Source organism: Fistularia commersonii, chromosome 21 (assembly GCF_037954325.1).
Source record: "Fistularia commersonii isolate RoL2024-O1a breed Wild chromosome 21, RoL_Fcom_v1.0, whole genome shotgun sequence".
NCBI lineage: Eukaryota > Metazoa > Chordata > Actinopteri > Syngnathiformes > Fistulariidae > Fistularia > Fistularia commersonii.
Genome location: NC_141304.1, coordinates 8,605,351 through 8,626,177, shown reverse-complemented (window position 1 = coordinate 8,626,177; position 20,827 = coordinate 8,605,351). Strand labels below are relative to the sequence as shown.

Genomic DNA, 20,827 nt, shown 5'->3' with positions numbered 1-20,827 from the left:
AACACAGAGCAGGTTGAACTCGCTACAAATACCTCTAGAGAGGGAGGGACTGTTTGTGATGCAGTCAACAGCCTACTCAATCTGATTATGGGTCACCTTGAGAGGGCATACAATTTTGTCTACTTTTTGAGTTTTCATCTGATTCGATCTGTGTAGAACCATTCATTTTAGCAAATTTTCTCAACAGCAGAATACCTTGACCAGGGTCTTGCAAGCTGTATGGTGGACGTTTCTACTGATGGACCACAGAGGGAGAGGATAAATGGTATTTTACCCAATGTGCTTTTATCCTCCATTGGCTCTCCCCAGGGCTGTGTCCTATCACCTCTTTTATTTATTCAATACACAAATGAGTGCCAGAGTTGTCATGAAAAAAATGTAAATTTATTAAACCTTCATATGATTCTGTGATTATGTTACTCCTTAACAACGATGATGCAATTTACAGCCCTGTCCTAAATTGTTTTAATGACTGGTGTGAGTGCTCTTCCTTTGAGCTCATTGTTTTAATTTTTCAATTGATTTTAGAAAGAGATCTCCGTAAAAACTGTAGAGCAGTACTGATACCTGGGAACAATGATTGACAGCAACTTGACTTTTGAGGGAAATACTGATGCCGTCTGTGTTAAAGCCAAACAGTCCATGTACTTTGACCAGAAATTGAGAAATTTTAATGTGAAACCCATTTTTATGAAAATGTTTTAGTTTTGTTTTTTCAAGTCTGTTTTAACTTTTTTTTCTGCTGGTTTGGGTCCTTCACAGTGAAAGACCAAAATATGTGTAGCAGGATTGCGGGGATCAATCTGGTGGGAGCTCCTTGTGGAGTCCGAGGCCATAGCCTCCAGGAAGGCAAAGACTATCCTGGCTCCTCCCAGCCACCCACTGTCCACTGAATACAGGCTGCTGCCAACGTGTCGTCAGCACACGTTTCCAAAATGCAGATCAAATAGGTATCATCACTCATTTATAATCAAATCTATCAGCCTTCTGAACAGATCATTGTAGATTGTCACCCACATACCTACTCTTATAATAATAATAATTTATCCTTTATTAATCCCCATGGGGAAATATGTTAATCAAATTAAAAAAATTAAATCAACTCATCATGGATGAACCATGAGCAGTCGGCTGTCGTCAACCAGTGTCTTGCTCAACAACACTTCGACACACTGGGAGGAGCTGGGAATCGCTGTACATGTTGTTGTTGTTTGTTTGCCTCAGTTTCCATGCTGGCTCGAAAACAAATTGCCACAATAAAGTTAAACTTTAAACCAATTTGGGCTCCAGGTCTTCCTGAAAGGCTCCAAAGCAATTGTAGAGGGTAATATTCCCAACCCCTTTTCTCTAGCTGGCCAGATATTGCTACTACTACTGCTGCTACTAATACTGCTGCTACTACTGCTACTATGTATTGAAACATGTGGTTCAACAGCAGCGTCTGAGATGGCAAAAGCTCAAAATTTGCATTCTCTTCAGATAAATTCAGTGTTGAAAATATGTACCTCCACAGCTCATTTTTCCAAAAAAGGCAAATACTATCACTCAATAGCTTGACAATAAAATCATGTTAATCACATACTATTTCCCTCCCACTGACCAGATCCCTTGTTAAATGACATTATTCGCAAACAAGACCATAAATTATATTAAATCTTTTGAAAACCAATGGAATGTTGTTCATCCCCTCTGAAGAGATCAAAATAATAATGTGAAAGCACTTTTTGCAGTATTAAATTGGCATTAATATGGCATTTAGAAAGTTAGTCTAATTATATTTGGAATTAATGTTTTTGACTTGCTTTCTGTTTTTTTGTGTGTCTTTTTGTCCTTTTTTCGAACACACATATTGCCTTGATGGCAATTGTAACTGCTCATGTCTACCCTGTCAGACATGCATTTTAATCTCATATTCACATATTTTTGATGACAGTACATAGATTCTATTTCTTTTTGCCAAGCAGCAGTTGATATTCATTCATATAAGAAGAATAACATAAAATGTATAAATATTGTACATTTGTACATATTGCCTTTGGGAGTTGCAATTATAATACAACCATTTATTTTCATTTCGGGTGCAGTTACTGTCATCATTGTCCCAAATACCACCTGAATATAGGAACACAGTCCACATCGATGAGAAAAGATAGGAAGTAAATGTATTCAAATGCAATTTCATATTTTACATCGAATAGCTGTGTGTTATTTAACATCTGAACTGAAAATACATTTGTATTTTTTATGGATAAGTAGATTTCCCATAGACCAGTTAGAAACATTTACATCTGTATTTGCTCCAAATGCATGTTGGTTCCTCTTTCAACCCAACCGTTGTTGCAAAACATTAAACCATCTAAAAGAACTTTAGTAATTCAGTTTATTGATACCTTGAACATTAAGAGAAAATCCTCAGATACTTTACAAGATTATTACATCTGGACTACAGGAGCAGTAACCTGTCTGCTAGTGTAAGTGGAATCCACAGATACTACAGCCTCTAGCAGTCAGATGTGCTGCAGTTCTCTAAGTTCGGCTGGTTGTTCAGGGAGCTCGGCTTACAGCCAACAGCACATGGAGGGAGGACCAGTCGCAAGAGGCGGTCATATGGTCTTCCTCGCCCTCCCCCTCCTAATGTCTGTGTCTCTGTGGATGGATGGAGGGGCTAAAAACGGCAGTGCTAAGAGTCAGCCCCTTCAGGTCTCAGCTGGACATGCAGTGGTGTCTTAGCACACAAACACTACTAAGTATCTGGAGTGAGATTCTACAGGACGTGGAAGATCCCATATTTGGGCCAATGATGCTGAAACTGGTCTTTGTACTTTTCTGCTCTTTCACCTAAGCCAGATGAACACACACGCGCAAGAATTTATAGCCAAGGTAAGGACCTGAACAGATGCATCAATCATTTTTAGAGGATTTCATTCATCTTATATAATGCAGTTTTGCAGGTTATGTTTGCTTCATTTGTAATTGATAAGAGTGAAAAATTAGTGCCAAATTAGCCCTTTTGAAGTGTTTGTTGAAATGCAGTGAGTTTTAGTAGAAGTGTCACTGTCTGGGATTTTTGGAAGTTTTTGACTCAACATTGACCAGTAACATGAAAGGCAGATGTTTAAGAGAGGAAAAAGTCAGATTTGTTCTGGAAGAATATGCATTGTTCATAAATGGCTGATGCAAGGGCAGGGGAGTAAGGATTGATAAAGGCATTCCCTGAAATTCTGCATCCCTTAAAGTTCAACATGGCAACCTAGAAAAAAACTTAATGATTTCATTCCTTTAGCTGTTAAATTTGTTGTCATCCTGACTGCCCATCTGACTTCTATTCTATTCCGTGGCTTGGTGCAATTTTCTCTCCAGTCTTGTTTCTGTGATCTCTCTTGAGTCGCGGCTCACGTGGTTTTTATGGACTACTTAACAGTGTTGGAAATGGCATTAGAAGTCATTCAGATGCCCGAGCCAGACGGAATCCCATGTTGGATTTCTTTTTTCTTTTCTTTCTTTTTTTTTCCTGAAGAGTCTATAAATCTCATGTACATCGTTTGATTTACAGAATACCAAGAGAGACAGCATGTGAAGCTTTTTTTTCTTTTTCTTTTTTAAATTTTGTTACTGTGTGATTGACATATTTTGGACTGCATGTACTCTCATCTGAACAGATGTGAAGCTATGGTCATGTAACAGACGATTGAGCAAAAATTACCTTTTGATTTTAAATGTTCTTGGTTGGACTACCAGCATGAGACGTGTTAGTCTTTAAGTCTGAGAGGTTTATAGCTCTTGAATTTCAAACCATTCCTATCAGAATTCCACATTTTTAAATTTTGGTTGATGTTTTCACGTAAAAATCACTGCATTCTGTAACCTATAGTACATCACTGATTCAATGAAAAGGTAGTTTTAGTATGTTTGTCATTTAGAGATTTACTGTGATGATTGTGTTTATATATTTTATAATGTTTAAAGGAATATTATTAATATGCTGCAAATTCCCAACATGGAGCAGGGTTTGAACATTAGCAATAGCTATGAACTGACTGTACAGGACATCAGTTGTAAACAAATACATTGGATATGCTGCAAGTGAAATTCATGGGGCCAATTAAAAACATTTCAGCTAAATCACAGTAGCATCTGAGTTAAATAATTGAGGCTGCCAATCTCATCTTGCTATAAAATATAAAATAAGAAAGAGGAGAAAAAAAAAAAAAAATTGAAGTGGGGAGAGATGGATTGATAAATAGATAGACGAATAATTTAATGAATGTTTCCATGTACAAGTAAGAAGGCTGAGCCTGTGAGAATGGCTGAGAATTCATTTTACAGTGATTGTAATCATCTTTTGAAGCCAAGTTTTTACTGCAAAGGCAAACTATTGCAGAGACCATGAGCATACGGAGCAGAACTCGATATCCCAATTTAATTGCTTTTTCAGTAACCCCCCCAAAAAAACACCTCAAGGATCCTTGGCATAATGAAACCAAAACGGTAAAATTGAGCAATCAGGAACACAACTAACAATGTTTTGTGAATGTTAAGTTAGCCAATGTTTCTTTTGTGATTCTCATTTATTTCTGTGTCATTGTAAGACTGTGCATGAGGTTGGCGTTACCTTTTGACTATATGTACATAAAGTTTCTTTGTGGAAATTTTCAGCGGCAGAATGAATGAAATCAGCAGTGCCATTATGACTTCATCCATCCATCTTCTCCCGCTTATCTGGAGTTGGGTCGCGGGGGCAGCAGTCGGAGCAGTGAGGCCCAAACCTCCCTCTTCCCCGCAACATGGTCCAGCTCCTCTGAGGGGACCCTTAGGTGGTCCGAGGCCTTGATCTCCTCCCAGATAGACATGTCCGGAATACCTCCCCAGGGAGGTGACCGGGAGGCATCCTGATCAGATTCCTGAGCCACCTCATATGACTCCTCTCTACATGGAGGAGCAGCAGCTCTACTCTGAGCTCCCCCCGAATGATGTAACTTCTCACCCTATCTAAGGGAGAGTCTGGCCACCCACGAAAGAAACTCATTTCGGCCACTTGACTCCCGCGACCTTGTTCTTTCGGTAGCTACCCAAAGCTCGTGACCACAGGTGAAGGTTGGAACGTAGATCGTTAACTGAGAGCTTCGCCTTTTTTGCTCAGCTCTCTCTTCACCAAGACACACCGGCACAATGTCTGCATTGCTGAAGAATCCGCCCCGATCCGCCTGTCGATCTTGATCCCGAGATACTTGAACTCCTCCGCTTGGGGAAGGACTGAACAGCCTGTATGACGGGGTTCGGTACCCCATCCTCCCAGAGCACCCCCCCATAGGATGACTTCAAAGTCCCATGTCCCCTCGAGCACCCTGCCGAGGGTATAGAGCTGGTCAACTGTTCCACAGACTGGACGGAAACCACACTGGTACTCCTCTTTCCGAGGTTCAATGACCCAGTGGCACCTCTTCTTGAGGACAGCTGAATAGAGCTTACCAGAGAGGTAAGGAGTGTGTTCCCCTGTAGTTGGAACTTACCCTCTGATCCCCCTTTTTAAAAAGGGGGAATCACCACACTGGTCTGCCAGTCAAGTGGCAATGTCCAAAACATCCATGCAATGCGGCAGAGGTGTGTCAGCCAGGACAAACCTACAACATCCAGAGCCTTGAGGAACCTCATTCACCCCCAGGGCTTTTAAACCGCTTCAGCAATTTCAGCCCTGGAAATAGGTGTGTCCACTCCAGAGTCCCCGGCTCTGCTTCCTCATTGGATGATGTTTCAATGGGGATGAGGAGGTCTTGGAGGTACTCCTGCCACTGATCTACAACATCTCGAGTAGAGGTCAGCGGCACCCCGCTCCCATTGTGCACTGTTGATTGAGCACAGCTTTCCCTCCTGAGTCACCAGATGGTGGACCAGAAGCCCCCCTCCTTCTCCTTGAAGCTCCCCGGAAGTCATTCTCCAAGGGCTCCCCGAACTCTTCCCACGCCTGAGGTTTTGCCTCGGCAACCACTGAAACGCCGCTTGGCCTTCCGGTACGTGTCAGCTGCCTCCAGAGCCCCACAGGCTGTGAAGGCCTGATAGGACTCTTTCTTCAGTTTTAAGGCATCCCTCGTTGCTGGAGTCCACCAGTGGGTTCGAGGGTTGCCGCCCCATCAGGCATCAACCGCCTGATGGCCAAAGCTCCAGTCCTCCGCCTCGCAAAATGGAAGCGCAGAACATGGCCCATTCAGACTCAATCTCTCCCACCTCCCTAGTGGTGGGAGAGATTGAGATCCTACGTGATTGTAGTTCTTCCAAAGGTGGGAGGCGAAACTCCATCTGACAGGGAACTCTGACAGACGTTCGTATCAGACCCTCACGTTACATTTGCAGCAGAATGAGGGATTCCCCAGCAGGAGCGCTCTCTAGCACCCCCTCTAGAGACCCCAAGAGGGCTGGGTAAATTGAACTGTTGTTGGGTGCATAGCCACAAACAACAGTCAGAACATGTCCCCCCACCTGAAGGCGGAGGGAGGCTATCCTCACGTCCACCGGGTTGAACCCCCTATCTTTTGCACAACTTTAGTTGCTTCTCTAGATCTTATGCACAACTTTAATGTGGCATTATGGAACTTTGATAAAAAGATACCTCTTATATTTTGCAGCATTTATTTAACGTCCCCCCTGAAAGTCAGCCCAATAACAGCCTTCTTGGTTACAAAAAAAGCACACACACAACATCGTGACATTTCAGGAATGTTCTTGGAACATTACATGATGATGTCCTCTATAACGAAAACAGAAAACATCTCACATTGTTCTACGGGTATAAGATATCTTGCTGGGTTTGGTTGCATTTAAAAGTAGTTTTATCTGAAGGCCACAAACCACCTCCAGGTGTCGGACAACAGGCAGAATACACAGGATCCATTCAGAGATCTATTTACTCTCAGAAAATCACTCGATTATAGAACACAGTTATAACCTGCATAAAGTGTATATGGATTATGATCAAAATTCATGTAATGGTTGAAACCTTTTTTTTTTCATTTTTATTTTTACTTGAAGGACGTTATGGCAGGCAGGGCTATTAATGATAATGTAGAAGGGTCATGGTGCTAGCAAATGGCTGGTAAGTGTTTCAACTCTAGAGAGTAAACAAAATTAAATGTGTATTGCTTGATGACATTGCAGTGTTTTATTTTATGCTATATCTATCATATCTATGGATATTACTATTTACTTAAATCATTTCAGCCATTCCCCCATAGTCCTTTTCATTCTTTCTTTTAAAATGCCATTCTGCTTTTTTTTTTTTTAATTTTATTTTATTTTATTTTTTTTTTGAAGTTATTTATTAAAGGCAGCATGGTGGTGTAGTGGTTAGCACTTCAGCCTCACAGCATGAAGGACCCTGGCTTGATTCTGACAGGGGACCTTTCTGTGTGGGTTTTTTATGTTCTCCCCGTGTCTGGGTAGGTTTCCTTCAGGTTCTCCGGTGTCCTCAAACAGTCCAAAAACATTCAGCAGGCTAATTAGAAAAAGCAGGAAAATTACCCAGATGTGAGACAGAGAGTGAATTTTTGTCTGTCTGTATATGTTGGCCTGTGATTGACCAGTGACCAGTCCAGGGTATACCCCGCCTCTCACCCAATAGCTCCTTGGATAGGCTCCAGCATCCCCTGTGACCCTGAGTAGGATAACCAGTAGACAATGGATGGATGGATGGATGGATTGATGGATCGCTCTTTATTAATTTTCTTTTTGCTTGAAAAACAATATGTCTATATGGTGAGACCTAAGATTTTGGCAGTATGTAATTTAATTAGGTGGCTTTGAGATTGTGATTTGCCTGGAAACAATCAATCTGGTGTGGGAACCTGATTTCTACATCCAAAAAATAAATGAACACCATCCTCCATAGAGATTTAAGTACGCTTTTAATCATCATACCAGTGATTACAGCCAACATTTTGCAAATAACTACATTGGAATAGAGTCTTTTAATACGGACTCAGTTTTATCTGTGGAAAAGAGGCCAAATCAACAGTTAAATGTCATAGAGGACGTGGTCAGAAATATTGAAATAATTTCATATTTATTCAGGCTTATGCAGATGTGAGAAATATTTCATCCCTACAGAAATCATGAAATGTGAAATATTTGAAAGACTTTGAACTCAAAGAACCAGCAAATGCATATCAGGCAGAAATGTAGACATTTTTCTGAAATCAAATTTTTGCCAAATGCCCAGTCCGTCCCCCAGACTTCCCTCTTCATGGCCACTTTGCCCATCTGCTCTTGGGGAATCCCGAGGCCTTCCCAGACAACCCCAGAGACGTGGTCCCTGGAGGTTTATTATGTTTATTATGCATATTTTTGTAATTTTTTTACAAAAAAATTGCAGTTCTGAATAACCTCTGATTACCCTAACCCTAATCCCAACCCTAACTCTAGCCTTGTTTGAGGCTTATGTTATCTGAATATGCTACAGTTTTACTGGAAAAAAACAGCAACTCACAAGCTGTGAAAAAAGTTGGAAACAGTGAGAGTTGGAACACGGCCTCCAAAAAAGGGTTTAATAATTCATTATTCACACAGCGGGAATATGACATTAAATGATGGTTTATTATACTCTATTTTGAAGCAAGAAGAATCATTTGTGCTTGTGACCAGGCAGAATGAGAAAGTGGAAATCAAGATGCAGAATTTTCACCAGTGTTGCTTCTCTGCTGAAGATAGTGCATCTCGCTTCCAGGTTTTATTGTATACTCTCGGAGGGACATGGACACTTTTTCAAGCTCACACATATAGTAGTTCAGTCGGATAAAGACTGGTTGAAAACAGCTAAAGACATTGAATATCACAAACCATATTTTAATTATGTTGTATGCAGTGTACCTTTCATTTGAAGTGCATGATGTTTTTGAAGATAACACACGCATACATACATACATACATACATACATACATTATGCACTGCTTATTCTACACTTCAGGTTGTGGGGGATGCTGGAGCCTATCTAAGTCATTTACACAATCATTCACTCTCATTCACATATCTGGAGAATTTTCCCAATTAAACTTCTGTAAGTTTTTTGACTGTGGAACGAAACCAAAGAACGCAGAGGAAATCTATCCAGACACAGGGACAACTTAAAAACTCATCAAAGGAGTTGTGTGTGTGTGTGTGTGTGTGTGTGTGTGTGTGTATAATTTCAAAAGAATAAAACAGGAGGTGTGTTGGGACAATGTCTATGACAATGTATATTAACTAAGAAACAGATGATTTTCATTTAATGATGAAATACTTGGTTGAGAACTGGTGAAACCGCGGAACAAAAACTTGATTGCTACTGGAAAATCCTCTTCAGGGTTTAGATTAAAGTAACAGAAACATTATTTCATGTGGGTTAACAAGATAATCTTTACATATCTTCCACATCACAGTTACAAAAATAACTTTGAGGCTAAGTTTAGGAGCAACAATGGTCATGGGTTTTGAATTTGTGTTTTTAGATGTGGTTTGTAATGGAAACCTTGTGGCTGCAGATGGCAAACAAGCCGTAATGTACCAGTCTTGTGATTTTTGCAGACTTTGGTGCAATCGGATATCTTTCATCTGTTTTCCTCTCTCACTTTTGTCAAAATTGTCATCCTTCAAATGAAAATGTTGACATATGACATATGTCACTGACTGATTCATTTTGTCAATGCACAATGTTGAGGTGGTTATATGGATCAAATCCTTTGACAAGAGGTGCAAAAACTATTGTGTTTTTGTTTTATTTACTTTACGGTCATTTTTAATCTCAGGGGTTCTACCCAAAGCAACTAAGAATGCAACACACTTTGACCCTTAAAAATGGTTGAACAAAAACCTTTTGCTAACTTGAGAGAAGTAAATCCAATAAAGAAAAGAAAAAAACAAATAAAAACAAGAGTTTCTCAAAGGTCATTTTGCAATTTACCAATTTAGTGTTGCTGAACATGGAAACATTTTGATCTTGGGTTAACCATAGCATGTAACTGTTTACATATCCTCAACGTCTTGGTTACGAAATTAACCTGTGGCTAACTTTGGGAGCAACAATGATCACGGAGTTAGACCCCTGGCTGCGTGAGCACAATGCTAGCTGTAAAGAAATCCAATTTTACAGTGGATAAAAGCTGTGGTCTGTGACAAATAATATCATGAGGAGATGAACTTAGAACTCACATAGAGCTTTAGATATCAGAGAGTGATAGAACACATACTTCAGATTACAAGAGTAATGGTGCTTGCAAGGAATTGGAAGCAGCAAGGCAAAGCATGCATGCATGGAATGTACTGTCGGCAGGGGCGAGGCATCTTTGGACGGACAGCTAGTTCTCCGGACAGATGGCAGGAGATCATCCTGAAGCACAGGAAGATAATGTGGGAAAACTATTGCGTGTGAAACTTTGATCAAATGGCAGAAGCAAATAAATGGCAAAATCGGGATGATGACCTTTATGTCTAAACTTCAGAAGCTGAGGACATGTCATGTCAGTCTAAATTGCGATGTAGCAAGATTCTGCAATGGCAAAAATTATCATAAATAGTAATAGAAAAATAAAAAGATGAAACATGACTTGATTCCATACATAAATGCATAAGCAGAGAACTTGAGAGAGGAAGAGAAAATTACTTTTGAATTGGGCATTTTTTGGGGGTTTCTCCTCTTCTACACGTGTGCATCAAAGGGTATAATCCTATTGTCAAAGAGATTCAAGCTCTTTTCAGTCAAAGCTAGAGTAATTAGATGAACTATTTTTGTATAATCCCAATTTAAAATCAATTTGGGGTAGAGTACAGCTTGAACTTTTCCTAGCACTGACTTGGACAACCTTTAATAAGTCTAAATTTGAATATATTTAATGTGAAAGATCAGAAAGACAGAAATAAAAAAAATGTAATACAAATTCAAAGGTTAAAAACTAAAATGGTTCTAAAAAAAAACAACTAACAAATACTCATTGCTAACAGGAGCCCAGTCAACAATTTTTCATTCCAAATAATACATAAATAAATATTTGTGTCATTCAATCTTTGCTTATCCACCCAACATACTGAGCTTGTGGTACACTGACTATTGAGCTTTTTTTCTTTTCTTTAAAGTGTGCAAACTGCTACCTCAGGAAAATATATAAAAATAAATATCTACAAAATGAGATACATGAATAATGAGATACACTGAAGTCTCTAAAACTTTTTTAAATCATATCAAACCATTCCACCATTTCACTTATTATTAGAGCCAACAGCCAGCGCTTCTGTATTATAAATATTACGTAATTAATATCAAATATTTCTGGACATAGCCCCACGCAGAGAAAAAAATGAAAACAAACAAACAAACAAAATTTAAAAAAAAATTACAAACGTTACGTAACACAAAGTGTTTCAACACAGTTTCCAGTAAATAAGTAAGGATTCCAAGTTAGTTGGCTTTAGTTCTTGGAAAATACATAAAACAGCATTTTTTTTTAACTTTCTTTGACCTTTTATGAGTCCAAATGTCCACTTATGTCATATGAGAAAGTTAACAATAAATCTGGTCATATTTCACAATTAGCTTTGTACTTCTTTCCAGTTACACACATGGAAGTAGACATTGGTATAACCCCTTCCAACACCAGACTGCCCACACACACTGTCTGCAGCTCTTTCAACTAAACCTTCATTCAAAGCCTGGTAAACTGTCTCATTGAGCTTATAGTCACAGGATATTCATGTGAATCTGACGGTGATGACAGATTTCGTATTAATGACAGTTATTGGTATTTATCAATGGACAGTAAAACTAAAGCTTCTGCAGTAATGTGAGACAATGTCCTGCTATCAGCTTCCGGTAAACCAAACGTCTGAATAGACACATTGTTGAATGCTCAAAAATTTACTCAGATATAATGAATTATTGATTTTGTGTTATTTCCAGTTTCAGCTTTAACTCCATTTTAAATACAATGAACAAAAGCATATTATGTGCATGAGATGTTGAGGTTTCTAGTAGAGATCACAACTGCTTTGCCAGGATAAACATATCTTGTGCCAGTACATAATATTAAGATACTGAGCAAAACTCAGATTCACAGCAAATATGTATTGGAATCATGAGCTCAATTCAGGAGGCTCAAAAGTTGACCCCAAAAGCCAAAAAGTAATTGACTCCAGTCATTGTTATTGAATATATTCATAGTATCATTGAACCCTGAAGGATGTTTCCACTCACATATTTTGAAATTTAAAACTTTTTTTCCCATATTAAACAAACCACCTAAACACTTGAACACCAATTATGATGTCTTAATACTTAGATGTGCAATTATATGTAAATCATGGATCATTCAATTTATTCATGTTTTTTTTTTTTAATAGACAAATGAAATATGTAAATTGTGTGGTTGAAAAACAGATACATGGCCATGGCGCAGACTGATGTAACACAGTAAATGGGGCACTAGTTGTAAATCTGCTGTGCCCTGTAGAAGACACATTTTCTAGCTTTATATGACTGAAGTAATTACAACATATGGTAGTAGGGAACAGATGTTGTGTGTGTGTTGAGGTGGGGTGGTGGTGGGTGAGTGGGGAGTAGAAAAATGTCCAGAAACAAATGCCATTACCTGCTCTCTGTTGTCTATCAAAAGGGTGAAATGAGGCAATATCACAGCAGCTCTGCCACCTACTGTTTCTGTTAAGGAAAAAGTAAGGATTCTATGTATTATCTGCTGGTTGGGAAATTAAATTATACACATTACTTTCATTCATAACTGATAGCAACATGTCAGAAGAATAAAACTTCTGGTTATCCTTCAATATGTTATTGCAGTTAGAAATTTGGTATTTTAACACTTTTAAAGGTCTGAGAGAATATGTGTATTCCATTGCATCGACATTGACTTTTCTCACAATGAGAAGTCAGGTGGGATTTGATGTTTGGCACAGCTCATATGATTAATGAAACATAATCGTGTCATGGAAGTTATCTGTGGCCAATTTTCTCTTCCCAGATATGGAGGTCCACCTTGATTTGCTCGATTTCATTTTTTGCCTTCACTTCAGGTTGTTGTTGGCTCAAACGTTCACATTGGGGGTTACAGGGAGTGTGTGTTACTTATTTGTTGGATTCTTTTGGTCACGTTCCAAGTTCCATTACAGACAGTTTTCTTGAGCAGGATAATGATACTTTTTTTTTTTTTTTCCGATGACAGTGGATAAAAGGAAATAAAAATAAGAAAAAATAGTTTTAGAACCATTACACGCTGTTTCAAGACTGCTAAAGTGCATAACAGCTCAAATTGACACTCCATTTAGTCAAAGGAGACTTGAAAATCCCCTCATGGCTTGTGCAAATTCAGTAGTTCTGTGGTATGTGGTCTCTTAAATGATTTGCATATTCTGTGCTACAAGCTAAAGGGGTCTTGTGGTCACTTGTATTGTATGAACCAAAGAAATAGAAAATGTCAGTCAGAATAATCATTTGATACTTTATGCATGACTTTTAGAAAAAAAATATCATTATCCCCCTCCTAGTAACTGTCAACATCTGGGATTTTTTGGAGAACTATGTATTCAGTGTGTATTTTTATTTAGACCACCTGAGAGGAAGAAATTGAGGGCCTTACTGTGTATTCAAAGTAATAACAATAAAAAAAAATCTAAAATAAATACAAAAATTTGCAAATGAATGTACAGGCTATCCAGGTTGTTCACATGTCCTGCTTATCATTGTTGCTAACATAAAAAGTGCCACTTGTGCATTAGGTCACCAGTGACTTCTTGAATTCTTGTGCTGACAATATGCTCACTGCCCACCCTAACAATATGCTGTTGCTAACAAATGTTACTGTATCAGGAGGAAGCCAGAGGCCTTCAACAGCATTAACTAAAACAGTTGGGAATCTCTACTGTATAAGCCGGAGACTACAGGAAAAAAAGATAGCAGAATGCCTCCAGCTCATAACTGTAATGTGTCTAAAACAGAGGTTACTGTAAACCCACAGGAGCATAGAGGAAGTCTATATATAATTGAAGTAGCAAAATTGAGTCATTATGTAGAGTTTGATTCTCCTGACATTGTTACATGGTCCTTGATAACAGTAGTGCTGCCAGTGGCATATGCCAAGAGTAGTCTGTTATATTTTAGCCACTCTCCCAGTTTAAATTAATCATTTGAGATGAAATTCAAATTGGGTAGAGTTTAAAACCACCATTGGTAAATAGTTTCAAGTCTGTGAATGAGAGCTGGCACGCCCAGCAGATCAAAAACCTCTAACCAACTCTTCCCATCAACCATTACTGCCCAACCTCAAACAATGCAGAGCGCATGAGGACACTTGCTCTTTTGATTTTTTGGGAAATAAATTTGTGGTGTATAAAAATGCAAAGCATTACACATTGTCTACTGATTATTTTTACTGTTGACACCAAGTTGAATTCCCAGGGCTTATACTGTATTCTCATAATTAATATATTGACTGAATTGGAAATCTTTGTCTTTTTGTTGCTTCCAGGCTCAGCAACTGTGCCTCTTTCTCCTATGCTGGCCCCTGGCATTAGGTGGTGTCCCAGGTCCATGCCGGCATTCTGTAACACAGGATCAACTTCTGAGCCTTAATCGGCTGGTGAGCGTTATTCTTCACAACATGGCACATTGTAATTACAAATAGTTGGTTAGCATAGTTTCACCTCCGAGGATAGACAAATGATATCAAACTCATTTAAAATGGGTCACCGGCAATTCATTGAGATGGACTTGATCATGTAATGTTCTGTATATTTCCTGTGCATCGTGTATTTGCAAGTGTATTTGCAGTCCCTATGTCCTCTATTGTAAGTCGCCTTGGATAAAAGCGTCTGCCAAATGCAATGTAATGTAATGTAATGTAATGTAATTGTTTATTATGCTCGGCTGCAATGCAAATATTGTGATTTGGTTTTTCTTCATTTTCTAATGCAGCCTCAGGGCGGCACTGGCCGGTGTCCTCTCGAGCCAGCCTCGGGGGCGCACAGGGCAGTGTCTCCCTGAGCCGGTCCCAAGCCCGGATAAATGCAGAGGGTTGCGTCAGGAAAGGCATCCGGCGTAAAACTTTTGCCAAAAACCAAACATGCGAATCAACCATAATAACCAGATCATAAAGGCAGATGGTCCTGATGATATACCTATGGAGGTGTGGAAGTATCTAGGAGAGGCAGTGGTAGAGTTTCTGACTCTATTATTCAACAGCAGAATAAAAGTTAGTCGCAGTAAGACATAGTATATGTGTGTGAATGACACAAACTCAGGCGGAACAGTGAGGCTTCAGGGAGTGTAGATCAGGAAGTTGGAGGATTTCAGGTACTTCAGGTCAACAGGAGCAACGGAGAGTGTGGAAAAGAGGTGAAGAGACAGGTTCAAGCAGGTTGGAATGGGTGGAGAAAAGTATCAGTGGTACTATGTGATAGAAGACTATCAGCCAGAATGAAAGGAAAGGTGTAAAAGACAGTGGTGAGAGCAACAATGCTGTATAGAGTAGAAACAGTTACAATGACCAAAAGACAGGAGTCAGAGCTAAAGGTAGCAGAGATTAAAATTTTGAGGTTCTCTTTGGGAGTGACCATGATTTATAGGATCAGGAATGAGTCTATCAGAGGAACAGCACATGTTAAATGTTTTGGAGAGAAGGTCAGAGAAGCCAGACTGAGATGGTTCTGTCGTGTACAGAGGAGGGATAGTGAATATATTGGTTGACAGATGATGGTATTGGAGTTGCCAGGCAGGAGGTCGCGAGGAAGACCAAAGAGAAGATTTATGTATGTTGTGAGAGAACATATGAAGGTAGTTGGTGTGAGAGAGGAGGATACAGAGAATAGGTTAGCGGGTTAGATAGAGAGAGTTGATTCGCTGTGGCGATCCCTGAAGGGAAAACATGAAAGACGAAGAAGAAGATGTTGTTTTTTTTTTCTAAAAGCATGTTGCAACATATTTATCAATCAATTTCTTAATTCTTGAAGAACCACATAGATTATAAGCAGATAATTAAAATCCTGACCTATCTACAGCTGCATGTACAAATTACAATAAAGAGCCATTCTGACCATTAATACTTGAAAAAAATAAAAATCTCTAAATTAGTCCTGAATTATTATGAATGATAATAATCTTCTTCTCCTTTCGGCTTTTCCCTACAAGGATCAACACAGCAAATCAACACTTTCAACCTAACCCTATCCTTCTCTCTCACATCAACTACCTTCATATCCTCTCTCACTATGTCCTTAAATCTTCTCCTTGGTCTTCGTCTAGACCTCCTACCTGACTGCTCAAATTCTAGCATCCGTCTACCAATAAATTCACTATCCCCCCTCTGTGCATGACCGAACCATCTCAGTCTGGCTTCTCTGACCTTCTCTCCAAAACATTTAACATGTGCTGTTCCTCTGATAGACTCATTTCTGATCCTATAAATCATGGTCACTCACAAAGAGAACGTTACATCTTCGTCTCTGTGACTTCTAGCTCTGCCTCCTGTCTTTTCGTCACTGTAACTGTTTGTAGTCCATACAAGCATCGTTGCTCTCACCATTGTCTTGTACTCCTTTCCTTTCATTCTGGCTTATAGTCTTCTATCACATAGTGCCCCTAACACTTTTCACCACCCATTCCAACGTGCTTGAACCCATCGCTTCACCTCTTTCCCACACTCTCCACTGCTCTGGACTGTTGACCCCAAGTACCTGAAATACTCCAACTTCTTGAACCCCATTCGCTGTAGCCTCACTGTTTACAGACTCATAAGTCATGAGTCTATCTGACATTCTTTTCACCTCCAGAACATTTCTAACAAACTCCTTCTTCAAGGTAACTCCTACTCCGTTTCTCTCCCTGTCAGTACAAAGATCGTGCAACTTAAAATCTGCTCCTAAACTTCTACCCTTACTAACTTTCCACCTGGTTTCCTGCACACAATGTATATCCACCTTCCTACCTTCCTTGCTGATGCAACCCTCTGCATTTATCCAGGCTTGGAATCATCTCAGGGAGACACTGGCCACTGAGGTTGCATTATTCATAATAATAATAACAATATTTAATTTAATTTATTCAGAAACAAAAAAATCAACACTAGGTGATGGAGGAATAAAAAAAAGTCTAGAACTCTGTTTCTTCCTCATTTGCAAATTTTACACTTCATACAATTGAACTGTTCAATAGAGCTAGCTGTGACATATTAGCAAAGAGATCTGATGAGACAGCAGCTGAATGAGTTTGTGCAAAATAATGGTATAAATATATGTTAAAATATCAAGCAGAGTCACAGTTCTGGAAAGTCCTTATTGCAATACATTTTTAGGTCACTGTCCCATTCGTCACCCAGTATTGACATAATTAATTTAAGAACCATTTCTGTCAGAATCCGAACAGGATCAACATAGCATTGTGCAGATTATGAAAAAGTCAAAGAAACTAACAAAATCAAATAAAAAACAAAAGAATGTAGGACTAGAGTGAAATACATTTTTCGTTTTTTTTATCTATCCAAAAAATACTGCAGAATGTGTATCATTTTTGTCTTTTTGAAGAGACAGACATGGTTCCAGACACAATATGGAACCATGCAGTCATATGAGATTAAATAAAGGTTGCTAATTGTTCATTGTTTTGATTTAACTGTGAATGGCTGTATTTCTGATTCTCATAAACAATAGTACATCACACCCATTCTGGCCTCATTCCACCAGCTGCCTTTGCATTTTAGAGTTTGTATTCAAAATTATTTTAATTTTCTCTTAACCTTATTTGCTTTCCAACCCTATACTCCTGAATGGTCCCTCCAATTAGATGGCCAGCTGCTTTTAGAGGTACCAAGGGCAACACAAAATCTCAGAGGGGACAGAGCTGTTTGACTGAGGCACCGATAATTTGGAACAATTTACTTCTGTACCTGAGGCAGACTCCTTTATTTGACACTTTCAGAACTGGTATTGAAATGTTCTTTTTTTCCTTGGTCTTTGACCCTGTGTGATACTGTATTATTGAATGAGCTAGTTTTCCTTTGTCCTATTTTATTGATTAGCGTTGTTGTTGTCTGTGTCCTCCTGCACTTCTCAAGAGACTTTAGATTGCTTGATTTTATTGTGCTCTTTGTTTTATGACTTCCTGTCATTTGTTCACCTCTACTCACTTGTACAGTACTTTGGTCTAGTTCCGGCTTTTACAGTGCTTTATGGATAAAGGTGATGATGTTTTTTTTTTTTTTGTTTTTTGTTTTTTTATGCTGCCCTGTGATCAACTGGTGACAGGTACCCTACCTCTTTGCAGATTCAGCTAAGAATGACTCATGCTAAGCCTTACAACCCTGTGAGCAGGATGGGGAATTTAGTTAATAAATCCTAGAGAATTCTATCTGAGTAGGAATCTTGTGTAGTTGAATTGATCATTTCATAGATTTCCTGTTTTTACGCCCTTTTCAACACTTGATGTTTTCTTTAATAATGTTTTCTCCTTGGTACTTAGGCCATAAAGGTTGCTTGTAGTCAATTTTCCAAGTCAAAAATGGTGTTGAGAAACCATAAAAGATCAAAAAGAATTCATGTGAATGGGATGGGTTTTTGTACTTAGCTTGATACTAAGTATCCTGTGTCTATTTGCGCATTTGTAGAACTTCAAGGCTGTATCTGATTATGTCTGAGAATGTGATTAGATTAGACAGATTTTGACAATTAATAAGGCTGGCATGATGACTTTTTTTGAAGATCATGTTACTGATTAGATGACACAGATACTTGACAGTAGTAACCCAGGCATACACAGGGAGAACATGCAAACTCCACACAGAAAGGTCCCCTTCTTGGTATCAAACCAAGTTCATTCGTGTTGTGAGGCCGTGGCACTAACCACTACGCCACCATTCCACCTGCCCATAAACAGCCACAAAATAAAACCCTGAGGTTGAAGACAGAAAAGGGAAGAACTGATTAATTTATTGTGCGGCATGAATAAAGCCTCTGCCGTGATATTTTTGTAGCTTCCTTTCTGTAATAAAAAATGGTAGAAATGCAATGTCTCATGCTGTTGGATTTACATGGTTTTAATTTGATTGGTAAAAAGAAACTTCTGCCACTCGCTTGCTGCCAGTGGTGTAGTTAATTTTAGCTCTGTATCAGATGTACAAAGATTAGGATCATACCTAGTTTTTTAATGTGATTTTTAAAACTGCTACAAAACCTTTGGATTGGATGTACTTAATAAATAAAGTTTCATCTTTATTTCATGTTTGAAACAGCAGTTAAATGAATGTAGGCCAATATGACCTTATACTCTGCAGCCCTGTTTGACCTGCCTTGACATAAAGTAGTTGGTTCTCCAAAAGAACTAAAAGTACTATAATTCAAATCAATATCCATGACTTCACAAGCTACATCTTGTAGCTATATATAAATATATAGAGTCCCCTTCCAATAGTAAGGTGGATGTTTTGTTCCTCTGCACACCGACCCCTTGGACAATGTGACTGAGTGTGAAATCAAATCTGAGGTGATTTAAAACTTTGAGGTGATGAAAGATCTATATTAATGAGTACAAATTTACTCAGATAGGTCACATTAGTGGTCTACTTTGTCTAATTATTTCAAGTAAAAGTTGTCTTGTGGTGAGTGATGGCAATTTTTCAACCGCAGGTTAAGTCTGTATTTTTTTTTTTTCATTTTTTTTAAATTCTGCATTATTAATTAATATATTTATGCTAAAACCAAAACCATGATGAAAACCCTTGTCTTCATTATTGACACCTGAAGAAAGTTATATTTTGATGGCTGCAAATCCACTGACTCATAACAACTATTATGGGGAATCACTGGACAGTACAAACAACTAGGTTGATTGAATGAGTTGTGGGTAAATAGTAAAATGAAAAACAATATTTACGAAGCTGTGACCATTTGAATGTCCGTTCAAAATACGTATTGACTTCCTATTTCTTCCTCCACAGATCGACAACCAGTTGGACCAGGGGTGTTTTATAATCTATCCATTCACAGAACATTTCAATTTGGTGAGTGAGTAGCTATGCAGCAAGGACATAGTTGTGTGATTAACTTGTAATTGCTCTGATTTAGTCGAATTCTGATAGATTGTGGCCAAACCCAGTTATTATAGATGCAGTAAATCAGACACTTAAACATCAACTTGACATAAACTTTTCAACCATTGCGAATTTATACTAAAAACAATTGGAAACCAGTAGATAATTCTATCACATTTAAATACAGTTATACTTGTATTATCAGACTGATGTTCAAAGCAAGTGTTTCTTTTCATATAAATTTATCAATTGTTAATATTGACATGAAGCATTTATTTCGGCTTTTCAATTTCTAAAAAGGTGGTTCCCATATCCGTTAAAATGTTCACGATAAAACATGAACCCCTGATAATCATCTTTTGTGTCCATTCAAAGGAAAATAGATTTCGAAAAAAAGTGATTGATTAGAATAATACTGAAGTAGGACATGAGAAACCTTGGGTTTAAGAGCACTTAACACAGATGAACAAGACAGGCACTTAGAAGCCCAGAAAAAAGGGACATTTTATTAGTATGGTCTTATTGCTAGTGAAGTTTCTTGTAAATGAAGAAGGCATGTTGGAGTTTGTAAGAACAAAACTCTGGGGCCTTGAGTCAGAAAGGGGTTGGAGGGGTGAGGTATATTGGTGTGGTGGACGATCTGGTTCACATACATTTGTGAGTATATTGTGACATGACCAAAGAAGTAGAGGTTAGCAGACCCATATTATTCCGAATAGATATAATCTCTTAAATAACTGTAGGCATAACAAGGGTGAGACCACACAAAAGCCCACCAAAAATG

General features: G+C 38.6%; 1 protein-coding gene across 2 annotated transcripts in view; it reads left to right on the top strand.

Moving 5' to 3' along the window:
- The first annotated feature begins 2,687 nt into the window (after window positions 1–2,687).
- The window catches only part of LOC147222222 (macrophage colony-stimulating factor 1-like), a 30,049-nt gene continuing 11,909 nt past the window's right edge, over window positions 2,688–20,827 (top strand). For both annotated transcript variants that reach the window (XM_086168616.1, XM_086168615.1), the window contains exons 1-3: window positions 2,688–2,880; window positions 14,494–14,604; window positions 19,951–20,013. In XM_086168616.1, coding sequence (XP_086024742.1) covers window positions 2,848–2,880; window positions 14,494–14,604; window positions 19,951–20,013 — 207 coding nt within the window. In that variant the 5' untranslated portion in view covers window positions 2,688–2,847. The remainder of the gene's footprint in view (window positions 2,881–14,493; window positions 14,605–19,950; window positions 20,014–20,827) is intronic.